The sequence below is a fragment of the Ixodes scapularis genome, unplaced genomic scaffold, assembly GCF_016920785.2.
Source record: "Ixodes scapularis isolate PalLabHiFi unplaced genomic scaffold, ASM1692078v2 PGA_scaffold6__148_contigs__length_123643588, whole genome shotgun sequence".
NCBI classification, from domain to species: domain Eukaryota; kingdom Metazoa; phylum Arthropoda; class Arachnida; order Ixodida; family Ixodidae; genus Ixodes; species Ixodes scapularis.
In genome coordinates, this window is record NW_024609881.1 from 45,542,425 (window position 1) to 45,558,154 (window position 15,730).

At 44.0% G+C, this 15,730-nt stretch overlaps 1 protein-coding gene across 1 annotated transcript in view; it reads left to right on the top strand.

Moving 5' to 3' along the window:
- The window catches only part of LOC8026137 (CUB and sushi domain-containing protein 1), an 80,202-nt gene that overhangs the window by 38,060 nt on the left and 26,412 nt on the right, over nt 1-15,730 (top strand). Inside the window, exons 3-6 of the mRNA XM_029980804.4 lie at nt 5,180-5,345; nt 8,035-8,216; nt 11,658-11,882; nt 13,565-13,732. Coding sequence (XP_029836664.2) covers nt 5,180-5,345; nt 8,035-8,216; nt 11,658-11,882; nt 13,565-13,732 — 741 coding nt within the window. The remainder of the gene's footprint in view (nt 1-5,179; nt 5,346-8,034; nt 8,217-11,657; nt 11,883-13,564; nt 13,733-15,730) is intronic.

Here is a 15,730-nt window from a genome sequence, read left to right on the forward strand (position 1 = left end):
AATAACAAGCAGGTAATTTAAGATGCGCCTAGATATCTTCATTGACCCCATAAAAGTTAAAATTAGTAATGCTCCGCATGGAGCCGGACTTTTTTCACTGCGATTCTTGAGGTGGATACGCGTATACAGTGCTTAAAGTCTCCCGTAAGTTGCGGGGGGTTGCTGGTAAAGAGGGGGCTCATATTAGATGCACACAAAACGGGCTTGACTAAAATGGATGCGTAACCCGGCATGTTTCTCAAAAAAAAAAAAAAAAATCCCCAACGACAACGTGGATTTTGAATATTTTTCTCGTCAAGAATTAATAGTGTTCCTGAAACATCCGCCATTTTGTTCCACACGAAAGGGACATGGCTAATCACAACGTAGTTTTTCTCACTCCGGAGATGGTGCACTCAACAAAACTTCAATGGGAAAAATCCTAACATTTCTGATTACGTGATAGAGTACTTATGATTGCGTTTTCACCAATCGCCGGCGGGGGTCGGAAACCCCCCAAGACCTCCCCGACTTTAATCACTGCGAGTATATAGCTGGTGTTAGATGCACCGACTCAAAAAACGTGTTCTATCGTACCACGCGTCAGTTCAGAATGACAAAAGTATACTGCTTCTTTCTTTGTTCCAGTCGAACGTGCTTTCATCGCACAAATCCGGTAGGCGAAGCGTGCTGCTATGTCGACAGGACAGCGTATACGTAATATATGTTCTCTGTGTTGCCTCGCCAGGAGGTATTTCACCGGAAGTAGAGACTATTTCACGGCAAACTTGAAACACGGTGCAAGGGGTCATGGTTAGAACGAGGTAAATACGCGCTGAAGGGGAAGGTCGGAGGAGAAGTGATTCTATTACACTAACGCCTTCCCAGGAACCCATTAAAAGTGCAGTCCCTGAATAAGGTCATCGGAATGAAAACGAGCTGTGAAGAGCAGTTGCGGTTGATTGTATATAGATTTCCCGCGGGGGCCAAGTTTGCGTGGAGCAATATACGTGACGTGAGCTGCTGGGTATGGATTCCACCGATCGTGCGTCCAGTTCAATTTGTGGTGGGGATTAAGTTTGATTGAACTTCGCTTTGGCAATCTTAATTGTACCGAACGGAAAAATTCGTATCGGGCTTCTGGGAAAAAGAATAGCTGTGTCTTTCGGCTAGTGTAAGTAAACTACGCATCGCGGAAAGCAGAAACTGAGTGAAAGTGTGACGTAAGCAGCGGCGATTTAAATGCAGAAGTTCGAGAACATGACGCTACCTGGACCAAGGGATAAAAGAGAAAGACGAACATCTTTAATGCGCCCGGCTGACGTCCACCTTAAGCATTTATTTAAATTAGAAATGAAAGACGTTTACAAACCTCTGTAATGCGAAACTAGAGCGCAGCTATTGAGGAGGAGGAGGGGAGGATACGCAGGGGGGGGGGGGGCAGGCCCCTCCTCCGTACCCTTTCCCCTTCTTCTCCTCCTCTTCCTCCCCTCTTCCTTCACCACCTGCTATCCTCCACCTCCTCCTTTCCTCCTCCTGTCCTCCTGCAGCTGCATTTGTTCATCGGTTACGTGACACGAAGTCGTGACGTCCTTTTCCCCGCTAAATTTAGCGGACAAACTAAATTGGTGTTGAGGTAACGTGACGTCAATTTGCCCGGTAAATTTAGCGGTAAAACTACCGTCACATGGACTCAACACGAATTCTGTTTCCCCGCTAAATATAGCAGGAAAACTGTGACGTTCCCCAATGCAACGCGCGCGGTTGGTTGCGCCGACGCCGAAGCCGCTCAAGCCGAAAACAGGCGCCTAAGAGCTGCGCTCTAAAACAACAACACCAACAACAAAAGTTGCGGGGAAGAAAGAAAACAATGCTATCTTTCTTGCTGCCAAGTGTTGTTCACTGATATAAATGACCAGGAGTGGGGGACCCCGAATGTGTTGAGTTACCGCACGCATATTACCAGAAATGCGTCTGGTAATACAACACATTCTTGGTCCCCCGGTCATTGTCAGCACGACCAAGCTAGAGCAATTTTTTTTTTCATCTCGAGTTGGCACCGATATTTGCTGCTGACATTTATTTTAAATAAAGTTTCGAATGCACCTTGTGTCGCATAGCTTGTCTTTGTACATGTCTTTTTCTTCCTACCGGACTTCAAGACAAACCAACTGGTCCAACATACCACTTTGCTGCGATACATTCGCTCGCGCAGTCTTGACGTTAAAACAACACGAAACTAAAAGCGAAACAACCCTAACGACCTTTGAGGCGCGAAAACTTCCTTCCTCTAAGTGCAGAAACGTGCACGCTACATCGCGTATTACCTTGACCTTGTAACTATGCGTCGCTTCCGTTCGCGAAAGTTCACAGCTATGCACAGAATACGTTTCTTTTATTTGGAGGGCCGGAAAGAAGAGAATACCGCAGCTTTCCTCACAAGCGGAAATTCGTTTCTAAACCCAGCTTGCAGCGAGTTTCAAGAGATAACAATAGCATTCTCTCTATACAAAATATCAGACGAATTTCGGTTCACGCAATGTTTCGATCAAACAAAATGGCGGAAGGACGATGTCTACGTCAGCGCGTCGTTTACAAATAAGCCCGCGTCTGCCCTTTCCACCAGGCGTGGGCATTGCTCGTGCGCACAAACCAGATTCGTCCGAAAGGAGGCTTTTGCGCATGCGCCGCGCCAACAACAGCGCCACCGCAAGCGGCGTGTCGTTTCAAAGCTGCACGTCGGTCTAAAAGTGCAGACGAAGACACCGTTAACGCGAACACGCATGAAAGTTTTTTTTTGTGTGTTTTTACTTTTCTTTTACACTTGAAGGTTGTAATTAATTAGAGCATCTGTGGCTCGAATCTGCCGCGTGCCAAGTTATTTTCTTTGAACTCGTTGCCATGCGGCATTCGTGGCACGGATCTCGGGGTGACTCCCGTTCAAATCTGTATGCAGACAGTCATCTGTACGATGTATAAGCTGTGTGCCCCCTGCTTCAAACTACAGGTGTATTGAGTGGAATGGTGCCTGTGGAGCATGAATTTAGGCGGGAAGGCTTGTTGCATGACACCGAGTAACACGACCTCAAAAATAACCCTCCTGTGAGCCTCAGAGTGACACATGGCTTCTAGACTAGATGAAGAACCCCGAAGAGTCGTAGTATAACTTTGAGGTCACACTGCGAATACAGCGTACAATAGACAGCCAGCAGACAATGTCTCAGACGTGTTTCTTTCTTGCGTTCCACTTTTGTAACACTGGTCACACACACAAAAGAAAATTGCCTGCAAACATGTTTGAAGCATACATCTGTTGGCTGTTTGAAATAACGAGGCCTGATCTAAAATGGTCTGTAAAAATTGGCGCCTGCACGTAGCCATTAAACGTTTCATAAAAACGTATGCTTCACGGGTAGGGTTTATCTTGTAAAACTACAAAGCGTAACTCCCCTCCTGAAAAAAAAAAAAAAAAAAGAGGTCTAGAAATTTTGTAGGGTTAGCGGCAGAGGGCCAAGCAGACCACCTAGTCGAGCGGCGGGGCGCGTTGGCGCACGTATTGATAGATGGCGTTAGGAGCAGCGTCGGAAGGTGTAGCCGACCAGCAAAAGAAAGCAGAGAAAATCCGTCGGCAGCAAGAGCGCCGTCGTTATGCAATCGCGTTTTTTATTTTGTCTTTACTTCGACTTCTGTTTTTATTGTCCGCAATTATTTTTAAACCATAGGTGCATAACAAAAATGTTATGCTCAATTTAATAGACCACGGTCGTCGCGAGCAGTCTCGATAAGGAGGTAGCGCCACTATCAATACGTGCGCCGAACGCGCCCTGCCACTCGAATCGGTCGCCTGCGTCGCCGTCCGCCGTTGACACTGGCAAGGTGTTTTGCCCTATTTTTTACAGAAAGGGAGCTATGCTTTATAATTTTACAAGATAAAGCCGACCTGTGGAATACACCTTTGACGAAAAGTTTAGATTGCTATACGCATACGCTGATTTTTACGGCCCATTTTAAATCCAGCCTCGTTGTTTCGAACACCCTATATATCAAGCAAACATGCTATGAACATGCGTGAGGCCTGTCTGCACACAATGTTGTCATCGTGTCTGCATCGAACATCGTGACCTTTGTATGACGTTTGAGCCGTGTGAGTGTGGCTTTAGAGAAAATTTGATTTCCATTTTGAGTTTTCAAGGAGCATCCTCTTCAAGCTGTTCGTATCAGCTGCGACCATTTTCATGTTTTATTCTGACTTGCCAAACTACAATAGTATAATGCTATAATGCAAGTACAATACAAGAGTAAAATTATCTGAGGGCGCGACCCTAAAATGTTATCTCTGGCAAGTTTGTGGTCCGAATTTTCAAGCAGTCGGGGGTTGAAAACGGACTGCATTTAGTCTGTATTGTATGCGAGAAGTTTGCGTTGTCCGCTCACCCGCTGGAACGAGTTCATAAAATTGCGCCAGTCATTGACTGTGGGGACGAAACAACTTAAACACGTGATCATGTGGACACTTTTCTTGACAAGAGTTTTGTGCTGTAGTCTTCAAATCGTCTGATCTTTTTGTATTTATATTTGTCTTGCCTCTCAAATTTTGTATCTAGGAGGGCATCGCAGGGTTTCACTTCAGACTTGCGAATCACATAGCTGTCGAATGCAGCGAACGGTTCTCGTCAATTTTGCTTCATGTAAATAAGGACGAAAAACATGCAACAAATGAGCATGGCGTTTGATATCTCCAACGGGCCATTTGGCCAGAACAACACGACTACTAACCTGGGCTTTAGCACCTGTCACACAGTATATTCTCTAAACATAACTATTCAGGGAATAAGAAAACTTTCTCTCCAAAAAATAAAGATCTCCATTGCAACTTGCTTCGTTCTCCACGTAGGACAACTGAACGGACTGCGCATACTGTTCCAAGGTAATGCACGCGAATTGCAGATTCCCCACAAAGAATGCATCGTTAGAAGGCGGTGCGAATCCAGATTACTATTGTCAATGACAGCTCAAGGAGGGCAGGTCGTAACTTCACACGTTCACGTTTCTTGCTTCGTGATCGGTCCTTCGACGTTCTCCTCGGCCAATGCCGCCATCTCATTGGCTGAGGAGCGATAATTAGATGCCCGGGCATCTCATTAGTATCTCATTAAGTTATAAGTGCCTAAGTCGGTTTCGTTTCCTTCTTTTTCTTCAGACTGCGGCGGCAACATCACGGCCCTGTCGAAGGCGGCCCGGTTGTTCAGCCCTGGCTACCCGCAGTCGTACGAGTCGAACAAGTTCTGCAAGTGGATCATCAAGGCGGACGGCAGCATCACGCTACGCTTCGTCGCCATAGAGATCGAAGAGTCTCCCGGCTGCGAGTAAGCAATCAAAGCGGGCTGTAGAAAAAATGTTTCTAGTCAAAATGACCTCGAAAAAAAAAATGGTTCCGGACAAATTGGCAATTAACAAGTCCGTTAGTTGTAGGAAAAGATTGCAGCAATATTCAAGTGGGACCATTTTGGCCGGAGCCATAATGTTAGAAATCATTTTGCCTTGAACGAATATTTTCCAGGATCATTTTGACCGGGAACGTTTTGCCGGTATCATTTTCACGGGGACCTTTTTGCACGGAGACTAATTGTCCCGAGCCATTTTAAACAGGAGTATTTTGACTGGAATCATTTTGACCGGGGCCATTTCATCTAGGGCCATTTTATTCGGAACCATTTTATCCGGGACGCTTTTATTTCAATCTTCTCAAAGCATATTATCTCGCTCCTTCCAAGTGAATCCACATTGCGCAACACATTTCCAATTATGTTACATTGTATATAAATAGGGCCTTCGTTTTCCGGTTTTCTATATAAAAAGAAACCTGGGTTTAAATATCAGGCTCTTTGCTCTAAGTTTGTAATCAGGGAGAAATCGAGTTTTCGAGTCATGAGTCAATTGTTCCCCATTTTCACTTTCTTATTTTATATTTAGAAGTAAATATCTATGATTAATATTAGGGTTATGATAACTTTGAGTGTTATGCGTTTGTTTTTTCGCAACCAAGTCATTAAAATACACAAGACAGCATTCTGACATAACATGACAGCTCACTGTGTTGTTTCTATTTTTTTTATAAAACCTTGTTGCTTACATAATTATCTGCATGGGTGGCATTTCTGTCTATATGTTAGACCTGTACGGTTTTGGACATATCTGAATTGATAAAACGTCCTGTCGACAACAAAGCTTTTACAATGCACAACACTGCCACTCGAATGAGCGCTCATGTCAAATCAAAACTGCTTATTATTTTGTTCTTCTTTTGTGCTATTTTAAATGAAAAGGCAACCAGGGCAAATGATATTTCAAAATGGTCAAAAAAATGACATTTTTGGTCAATGAAAAAACGGTTAAAGTGCAGGCGAGCTGGTGTAAGTTATACATGATGATTGAAAACCTGAGATAGTGGTTCGAAAAACAGAAAAACTTAACGTTTTTCTGGTTTTCAGACCACAGTCTCAGGTTTTCAATCATCATGTATGACATTTGGTGCTCGATCTTTTACTGAAGTTTAATGAGGTCAACAGAATCTAGCATCTACTCCAAGCTCTGAAGCTAGCGTACGTATTCCTACCGACTTTTTGTTTCATAGAAAATATATTCGGATGAGAGTAATTTGTAAAATGGTAGAATGCATTTTCTAAATTCGGGTAAAAATCTGTTTTAAACCGATTTTATATAAAAAAGTGTTTTGGGTGTAACTATTAAAAAATATTGGGTTTTACCCGAAAATGAAGGACCCATGTATAAAAGCAAATGCATAACTGAATCTGTTTCTGCTGAGGTATGCAGACACCAAATTTCGTGAATCTGCTACCTGTGCCATATCATCAAGATGACCGTTTTCGGTACACGTTAACTGAGCCTCTGAGGGTCCACTTTAAATACACCCCAACTCGGCCTGACAATACCCATTTTTTGATTCTTGAATCAGAGGCAGCGCCAAATTTTATGGCTCTCTCAGTCGTTCCGGAGTGGGTGTCAGTCTTGATCAGTTTTTTTAATAGTTTATTTATACACAATGTATGATCATTAAAACTATTAGTTTTGTAAAAAAAAGAAAAAAAAGGCAAGCTTCGAAGTTTTTTATTATTGTGTAAGATTAATACATTTTTGGGAATCGAGTTTGCCGTTTTCTAAGTCTTCTTCAGCCCCAAAGTTGTGTGATAACTTACAAGGGTGCCATGCCTTAAAGCAGTTATTTTATGTACCTAATGGGTAATTCATCCGCTTTTTCAACGAACTCTGCATAGCCATGAATGCATAGTTTAGATTTTATGAAGAAACAATAATTACTTGAATGGATTTTCCTAAGTATGATGGGAACTAGAAAGATACACGTTTGCGTAAGGCTCCCAGCCACCAGAGCAAACCAAGCACAAAGAAAAACCTTAAGTTCCAAGTATATTGCTTTTGCTTATGCCCTAACGTTTTTGGTTTCCTTCTGGTGCAAGAAGACTCAAGCCAAAAAAGACTGCTTTCTTAACCACTCAATTTTATTGAGTGATAAAAGAGTTATGGCAATATTCACGAGCGGAAGCTTTCAAATATGGCGCTGTATTTCATGTCGCAACTCAAGAACTCATAACGTTCAGCTGGTAATCAGTAAGCATGGGTAACCAACCGGCTCAGCTACAGGCCAACACTACTTACTTTTCACAACGTTCAGCTGGTAACCAGTAAGCAGGAATAAGGAATTTGTGACAGAAGACTTGCGCAACACCAGAGTTGTCCAGGCACTACTGAGCATAGCCATTTTTGTAGTAGTCAAAGGGCCTATTTAGATTAGTTGGAATGTAGGTTAAACGGGATAAATAGAGCCAGCAGAACATAAGAACTGGGGATGAGATATTACCAGTACGATGACTGAAGCCACCTGGCCTTATCTTTAGGAAAGAGAGAGATACCCGTGCTCAGTTAGGATCATAATTTGACGTTTGTATGTCTCGTTCCTGTCATTGCGACCGATGAAATTCCTTCCTGCGACAGCTAATCCTCCTGTGTCTTCTGCAGATACGACAACATCGATGTCCTGGTTGGTCAGAAGCAGACGTCTTTGGGGAAGCTATGCGGCACGAGCTTCAACAAGACCATCCAGACTAACGCGACTACAGCAACGGTGGTCTTCAAATCGGACGAGTCCTACGAGGAGAAAGGGTTTCACCTAGAATTCTTTGCAGATACAGGGGTCACAGGTATGAACTTCTGTACATAGTAGAGACTTGAGTAAACCCAAGACTGGGAAAAAGGACAACGACAACAACAAACAATTGCCGCGAATTTCACTCTGCATGAGCAAACACGGCTGAACCCCGAATGGGCGGCGACTTGCGCCACCTAGATGAAAGCACAACTTCTCGGCTCTGATGGGCGAGCATTAAAAGCGTCAATTGCCGACGCGCAATCGTACGAAGCCCCTTTTTTGGAAAGTCAAAGGGCAGGAATTTAATATTTCTGCATCAAGCCACCTCATGCCACCTTACACGTCACGTTTTATATTTATCATTTCGTAAATTATTAATCGAAGTAGTCCTGCTTTTTTAGTTTAGTCAAAGATATCGACGACAGGAACAGTAACAAAATGAAACAAGTTAACCGGCATGGTCTATAGAACATTCTAATGAGGGACTTGTAGCCGCGGCTCTCTTCATTGTTTGTGCGTAAGGTGGACTTTTTTTTTTATAAGATGCTTTTGGCAGCTGTATATCCAGAGTTGGTGCGTATCTGGCATCCTTAGCTCGTGCTTAGCATCATTGTCCCAACAATGCTTAGCTCACTTTCCGAAGCGACAAACATGTAAGGATTGCGCTAACATCTGTAAACATTAAAGCCCATCTATCCCGTGAAAAGTGGCGCCATTCATTGTTGTGGAAATGCTCGAGAGACGTGCCGCGCGCCACTTCTAAGAAGAGCATGGCGTCTGAAATCTAGCTCAGTGCTGCGCTGTGCACCATAATCTTTCCAAGGGCTGCACGCTGCACGTGCCTTGTGCATCGACGCACATTGCACTACTTTTAAAACATGAAGGGGCTTTGGTAAACATTACGACGCAGCGCTACCTCAAGCACGTGAACGCAAGCGCGTAGCTCTGCACATTACCCCCTGCACGCGGGCACTCGCACACTCTGTAAAGACAAGTTCATGTGGGCTCATCAGTCACAGAACTCTACGCGATGCTTGAACGCACTTGTAACACACGCGTGAAAGCTAAACTGGAAGACGATGGTTCTGCATAACGTTTGTCTTACAGCCCTTAAGTACGTTACGCTTCAGAAGAGCGCAACTTCAACCGTCTAGGTGTTCATAATCATTGCCGCAAGTCATCCGAAGCGCTGTCTGAAATCGCGGGAAACTGTTTTCCGCCCTCCGAAAATGCAGAAAAGTCGACGACGGGGCGAAACGAGATCGCCCGAGCTTCAACTCAACCCCAAAACAACCATTCGGGTCTCAGAGCACTGCCGTCAAACCGACGATACCAACTTTCAACAGCGGATTGATAATCGAAATATACAACTTATTAAAATAGCCAATGTATGCATTAAAGAAAAAAAAAACACTCTCAATGTTTGTTGGCCCTGCTCCAAAACGTCAGGGTTTATATTTTTTTCTGTAGTCTTTGGCACGCACATTAGTTTTTTTGTGTTATATCACATAACTATCAAGTGGCTCGTGAAAGTTGGTATCGTCAGTTTGACGTCAGTGGATTGAACGTCGAAATTATTTTTGGGGTGTTACATATATGGGACAAGGGGTGTACGTACTACGCCCCCTATTTATGAAAGTGCTACGCCCTACCTGATCCTCAGGAAGTCGAATAGGAACGAGTGCCATGCTGCGCCTGCTTTGCAGTACGTGCCAAGATGGCGGCCCCCGCAAGAACATCTGCCAATGGGGCGCAGAACTCAATGCGTAGCTTATCGAGTATTCGTTTTCACCTGAAGTAGGTATTAAAAAGTCTGACTCCTCGCGGAGCATTAACAATTTCTCCACTTTATGTGGAGAATCAAGATATAAGTAGATGAATTTTAGACTAGATATATCTTGTCTTATCAAGACGTACACGTTTCAAACGCCAAAAAGCGTCGCTTCTTTCTCCGACAACCACATCTTGTAAAAACGACACCTTGTGTCAACCTACGGCGCACGCAAGGCCAAAGCCATGGGCCGCCAGGTCCAATCACGTACCACACTAAAATGAGACATGCTTAACATTGATAAAAGGTGGACGAATAATGCTTGGAATAAAACAAAAAACGCTGCATATTTTTTATGGTTTGGACACTGCAAAGAGCATGTATATGGCGGCTTTTTTTACAATGTAAAATTAGTGAGTCACTCAGTGCTATTCGATTCAAAGAACTGTCCGCCCATCCCCATCATTGATTCGAGACGTGGGCCCCGATACGTGCATCAAAGCGAAATACCACGCAATTTCTAAGTGCCTCGCGATTGGATCGGGTGGTCCTTAGCTAGCTTTTAGTCCATCGTAGATTGAAACGAAGTATACTTCGCGCAAAACTTCCCTTTTCTTGAGCTGAAAACGAGTAGAGTTTGTCCAACGTCTCGATCCTATAGATCAACTCAACTCACTGTCGCAATGCCACAGCGGTGGCGCTGCTGTCGGCCCTGCTCATGTGCAGACGCTTTACTTGACGCGAATCTGGTTTCTGCGCACGCGCACTGCATACAGCCGGCGTAGGCAGACTCCGGCTTGTTTTATAAACAGTGCGTTAGTGTATAGTCTGCTGAAAAATAAGAGCAGGACAAGCCCAACCCACAAAGTTTTCTGATCGCCATGATTGGTTGTTTACTTCTCTCGACTCCTGTCCAACGTTCGCTAAATACCTTACTAGAAAATGCATTCTACTCCGATAATTTTCATTGAACAACCCAACCACAGCACCAGATCGTGCCCCAAGACTGTGTGCATGGCGCTGTAGAGGCTGTCGTGCTGCACCGAGGGAGAAGGCCGTCGATGCACCGCGAGATACCGGATTCGCCAAGACAGCATAGACGACTGTCTCTCCTGCCTCAAAGACTGTCCACGACGATAGATGGCAGCAACCGCCCCTCCCAATTCAATGAGGAAAACCATGAGTCTGCGCGCGTACAGCGGTTCATATGACGCAAAAGCGATCACCGCCAATGCCATTGAATTTTCGCGGAGTAAGATTAATCATGTATCCCATAGTTAGGTACTTAGTTAGCTCTTCTGAAGTGGAAAAGGCAAAGGACTTGGTGGGAGGATCTCGTCCTACTTTTCTTAACCCGCAGCAGACTACAGACGTTAGCAAGTACGGCCTTTGGCCGCCGCCATGTTGCCGTTGGTATGGGTAGATCGACTGATTGTCAAACTTTGCTGAGGCGTACCCACAGCCTCAGCAGTACTTGACTATCAGATGATCTACCCATAACAGCAGCAAGATGGCGGTGCCCAGAGGCCGTACTTGCAAACGTTTATAGCCGAGTAGAATAACCGCCTAAAAAAAGGGACAAAGAACAAGACGACGTCGAGGACTACCGAGAGCTAGTTGGTGCATCTTTCGATGGATGAATTAGCCCAATTATATATTCTGCTGCACACTGTGGGTTGCCAAGACCACTCAAATTTTTCCCTTTTTTTTTTTACCTGGCAGCGTTAGAAAGCGGGGAAGAAGAGTGCGGTGACACCCTGACGGACAACGAGGGCAACGTGACGAGTCCCAACTACCCGTACCAGTACCCGGAAAACAGCAGCTGCTGGACACTCATCAACGTCGAACCGGGCAGGATCCTCGTCATGCGCTTCAAGGTCATCGCCCTCGAGTTTGATGAGTCGTGCGCCTTCGACTACGTCGAGGTCTTCGACGGGGGCTCAGAAGGTGAGGACAGGGAAATAACTTACCTGCAGCTGAATGGGTGAATACGGAAGAACTCCTCAAATTGGGCGGAAACTTGCGCTATCTAACCATGAGAATTAACTCTCACAGGCACTTCTTCGTAGAGCCACATTCCATGTTGTCTTAATGCCGGAGCACAACGAGAACTACTGGCAAAAGGTCAAAGCCTTTATACGGGATAAACTCCGCGTCATACATGATGTACCCTGCCTCAGCTGTCGGGGCGAGCTTGTAACCTGACCTAGGTTGTTAATTGCGCGCTCTTGTGCAAATGAGACGTTTGGTAAAGCCGGGCGCTCAGGCCAGTAGCTGTGGCAACGTCACATATTATGTATAAAATAGAACGCAGCCAGTGTACTCCTGGCTCTGTATACAAAACAGCTCGCAAGGCAATGTGCTTCATCTCCTAGCCTTCTCCACGTGAAATACACCTTTGCCCCTGGGCGTCGCCATTTTGGCGCGTCCAGAGCGCAATCAATTAGCCTAAAGAACGTGGAATCACCGCGTTTTTTTTCTCTCACTGCTTGGCGACTCTGAGAAAAAACTAGTGGGAAAGTAAATAAGTTCTATACATTAAACGGTATCAGTGAAATTAAGATAAAACAGGGATATCGTGTTTTTGCTGTGTCGGGAAACGTACGACGTCGCCCGGCATCCCATAACTTTGCTAAAGCTCCCTGGCGGTTCTCAGATTCATGTCAGTGTAGATTGGATGGGATTAGATTGGATTGAATTTGGGGACCGTCCCCCTTGTATCGTGAAAATCTAACGCACTAGATTAGACCACCCATGCTATCTGTACTCACGGTGGCCACGCGTGTTTTTAAAGAGATACATTTTTATACATAGAAAGTCTCCATGGGACCTTGCTAGGTTGTCCTGTTGGTCTCCGCGCGGAGAAGGGGAAGGGGGAAGGGGTTAATCGGTTCGCTTACAGTTCCCTCTCCCTTCTTCGTTGCGTGGGAATGAGGGCTGCGTAGTAAGGTAGGAACTACGTATTAGCGGTATCACACCTTCAATTCATCTGACATAATGCTTAATCCGGGGGATTTTTTTCGAAGTCTCGTTATCGGTTGTAAAGGTGCATAAATTCATGTAAAAGTTAACACGAAAACGATTATGAATTGCAATTAATCTTGCTTAAAAATATTGAGTTAGGTTACTCGATTACTCGAGAATAAAATTAATTTGCGATTACTTGAAAATGTAAAAGTTATATTTCCCATTACTTCAGATTTTCGAAAGGACAGGTTTTCTGCCGGCTTGAACACTGGTTTTTTGAACGGTGTATTATTGGATTACAATTACCGAATAATAGGATAAGTTCTTAATTCACCAAATTTACTAAACCATCCTCCTCCCGGAGACTTGATTCGAGGATTTTTTGAATGAGAATTGTATAAATAAATGGCGCCATCAGAAAAATAGTGTGGTTAGAATTAATTTTAGTGCTTCCGAAAGAAATCAAATTACTTCTGCGATTACTTCCTAAAATTTAATTAGATGATTACAAAATTGCTCAAAAGGTAATTCATTACAAATAATTTGATTACTTGCAAGTCTGCGTACATAACAATCGAATGGTGGCGATCCTATACTGCTGTTGTCACCGAATCGCAGACAGCAGTCTGCAAGAACTGCTGTCTGCATTCTATGATCTGCAGATTCTCCGTCTTTGGGTCGTTTCTGCGGGGACTCGCAGAAGCGGGTGCTGCGATCAACGAGCAACAGCGTTCTAGTCCACTTCAGGTCTGACGACTTGCTGAACAACCGCGGCTTCTTTCTGCACTACGAAACCAACACGGGAGGCATTAAGGCGACCCACGAGGGAGGTGAGTTCACGCATTGATTGCGTTCTATTAGGTATGTTCCAATCATCATAAAAGGTAACTAAGAACACTAGAACCTCTTTAGAAGACTGATATAGCAAATATACAGATATAGCAAAGGAAAAAGTTTAGCGCAAGGACGAATACAGCCAGGATACGGATATATCGAAGACACGGATATATCGAAGACACGGATATAGCGAAGGTACGGATACAGTAAAACATGGTTGAACGAAGATATGGACATAGCAAAAGTTCAGATATATCGAAGGTAAATTTAAAGGACACATGCAAAGGAAAAAAACATTTTTTTTTAAACGGCTTAGATGGAAAAAGGACGCCATAAAACGATTTTACAACGAAGAAAAAAAATTTTTAGAGCTATATTTACGGCGCAAAACGAATTTGTAGTTGGCGCCCGCGGGCACCGCGGAAAAGTGGTCTGTATTTATCACGTGACTGGTCTTTATTTATCACGTGGTGCTTGCGCTCTTTCGGAAGCTTCCTATGGCCTCTAAAAGTAACTTATTCATCTTTGTTTGAAGTATAACAAAAAACCAAGACGAATAAGTAACTTTTAGAGCCCAAAGGAAACTCCTGAAAAAGCGCAAGCAGACGCGATAGACCTGTGCGCCGGTCAGACGACGGCGGCGGCGCCCCGAAGCAGACGAACTTGTGCGGCGGCGGCGACGGCGGCGTGGAGAAACGCGTTGAAGCGGCGTTCGCACAACGCTCAGCGTGCGGCGGCGACGCAGCGCGGCGGCGCGCGGGCCTACCACGTGACCAGCGGCGGCTCCCGCGAGCGCCAACTACAAATTCGTATAGCGCCGTAAATATAGCTCTAAAAATTTTGTTTCTTCGTTGTAAAATCGTTTTATGACATCCTTTTTCCATCTAAGCTGTCTAAAAAAAATGTTTTTTTCCTTTGCATGTGTCCTTTAAGCGCAAGTAAGACTAGTAAGCCTATTTTATTTAATTATATTGCTATAGCGAAATGTCTTCCCGAGAAAACTGACTTCAATATATAAACGGGCTGTACTGTATTGCTACTCTTTCGAACTATAACTCAATAGTTACACAATTGTATCTATTAGTTAGCAATCAGTTATAGTAATCAGTAATAGTTAGTAATACATCTAGTAATCGTCCCTTACATAAATTTAGCCGTGGTTGCCTACCACATTTTTACCTGTCAGAGTAAATTGCCTTGTTCTCTTTCACCTGCATTTCAAAAAAATTATAATTAGGGACTTTCAGTTAAATAGCTTTAACGCGCAGCGCATGCAGACACTATTTTGTTGTGTTTTGTGTGTATTATACTTGTATAAGCTAAGGAAGTTTTTTTTAAACTTATATTTTAACGTAGTAAAGTTTTCTGAGAAAAGTATTTACTTTTCATTTCTTTTTATTCTTAGGGTACTAGTGGATGTATGGTGTATGTTTACCCATTTTTTTCAGTATGGTTTGTGTTATTTTCGATAGGAATTTTTTTTTGTGAAGTAGCCCCTCATCTAGTTTGAAAAAAAAAAAGATAATGACGGTCCGTTCGTTTGTCGGCGAGGTTGGCAAGGTTTGATGGCCCGGTTTTGATTATATTGCACATGGCTGCCATTTTGAAGTAATCGATTATAGTACTAAGGCGCGGTTCAGAAACGAAGGAGTCTTGGGTATTAGCTGTATTCTGCTAACTGAAGTATAATAGACGATAAGGGCAAAGAAAGGAAGTGAAGTAACTTCACCAGATTCGAGACACTCATCAAAGGACTCGCCAACTGCGCTTGCTTTCTTCGTGCCTTATTTAGTCTATTAAACTCTAGGTGCGTGTACAGGTTTGTCCTTTTGCAGTTTTGTTTTTCTTGTACGTTTAATAAACTGTTCATTCGACTTAAAAAGTCCCCCCCCCCCCCCCCCCCTCCCGAAAAGTTTCGTGTTTTTTTCACCGTAAAAATAAGCACGCCTCGCCAAATGCTCATTCTCCGCCATCATGTGCAGTGCTGGCAG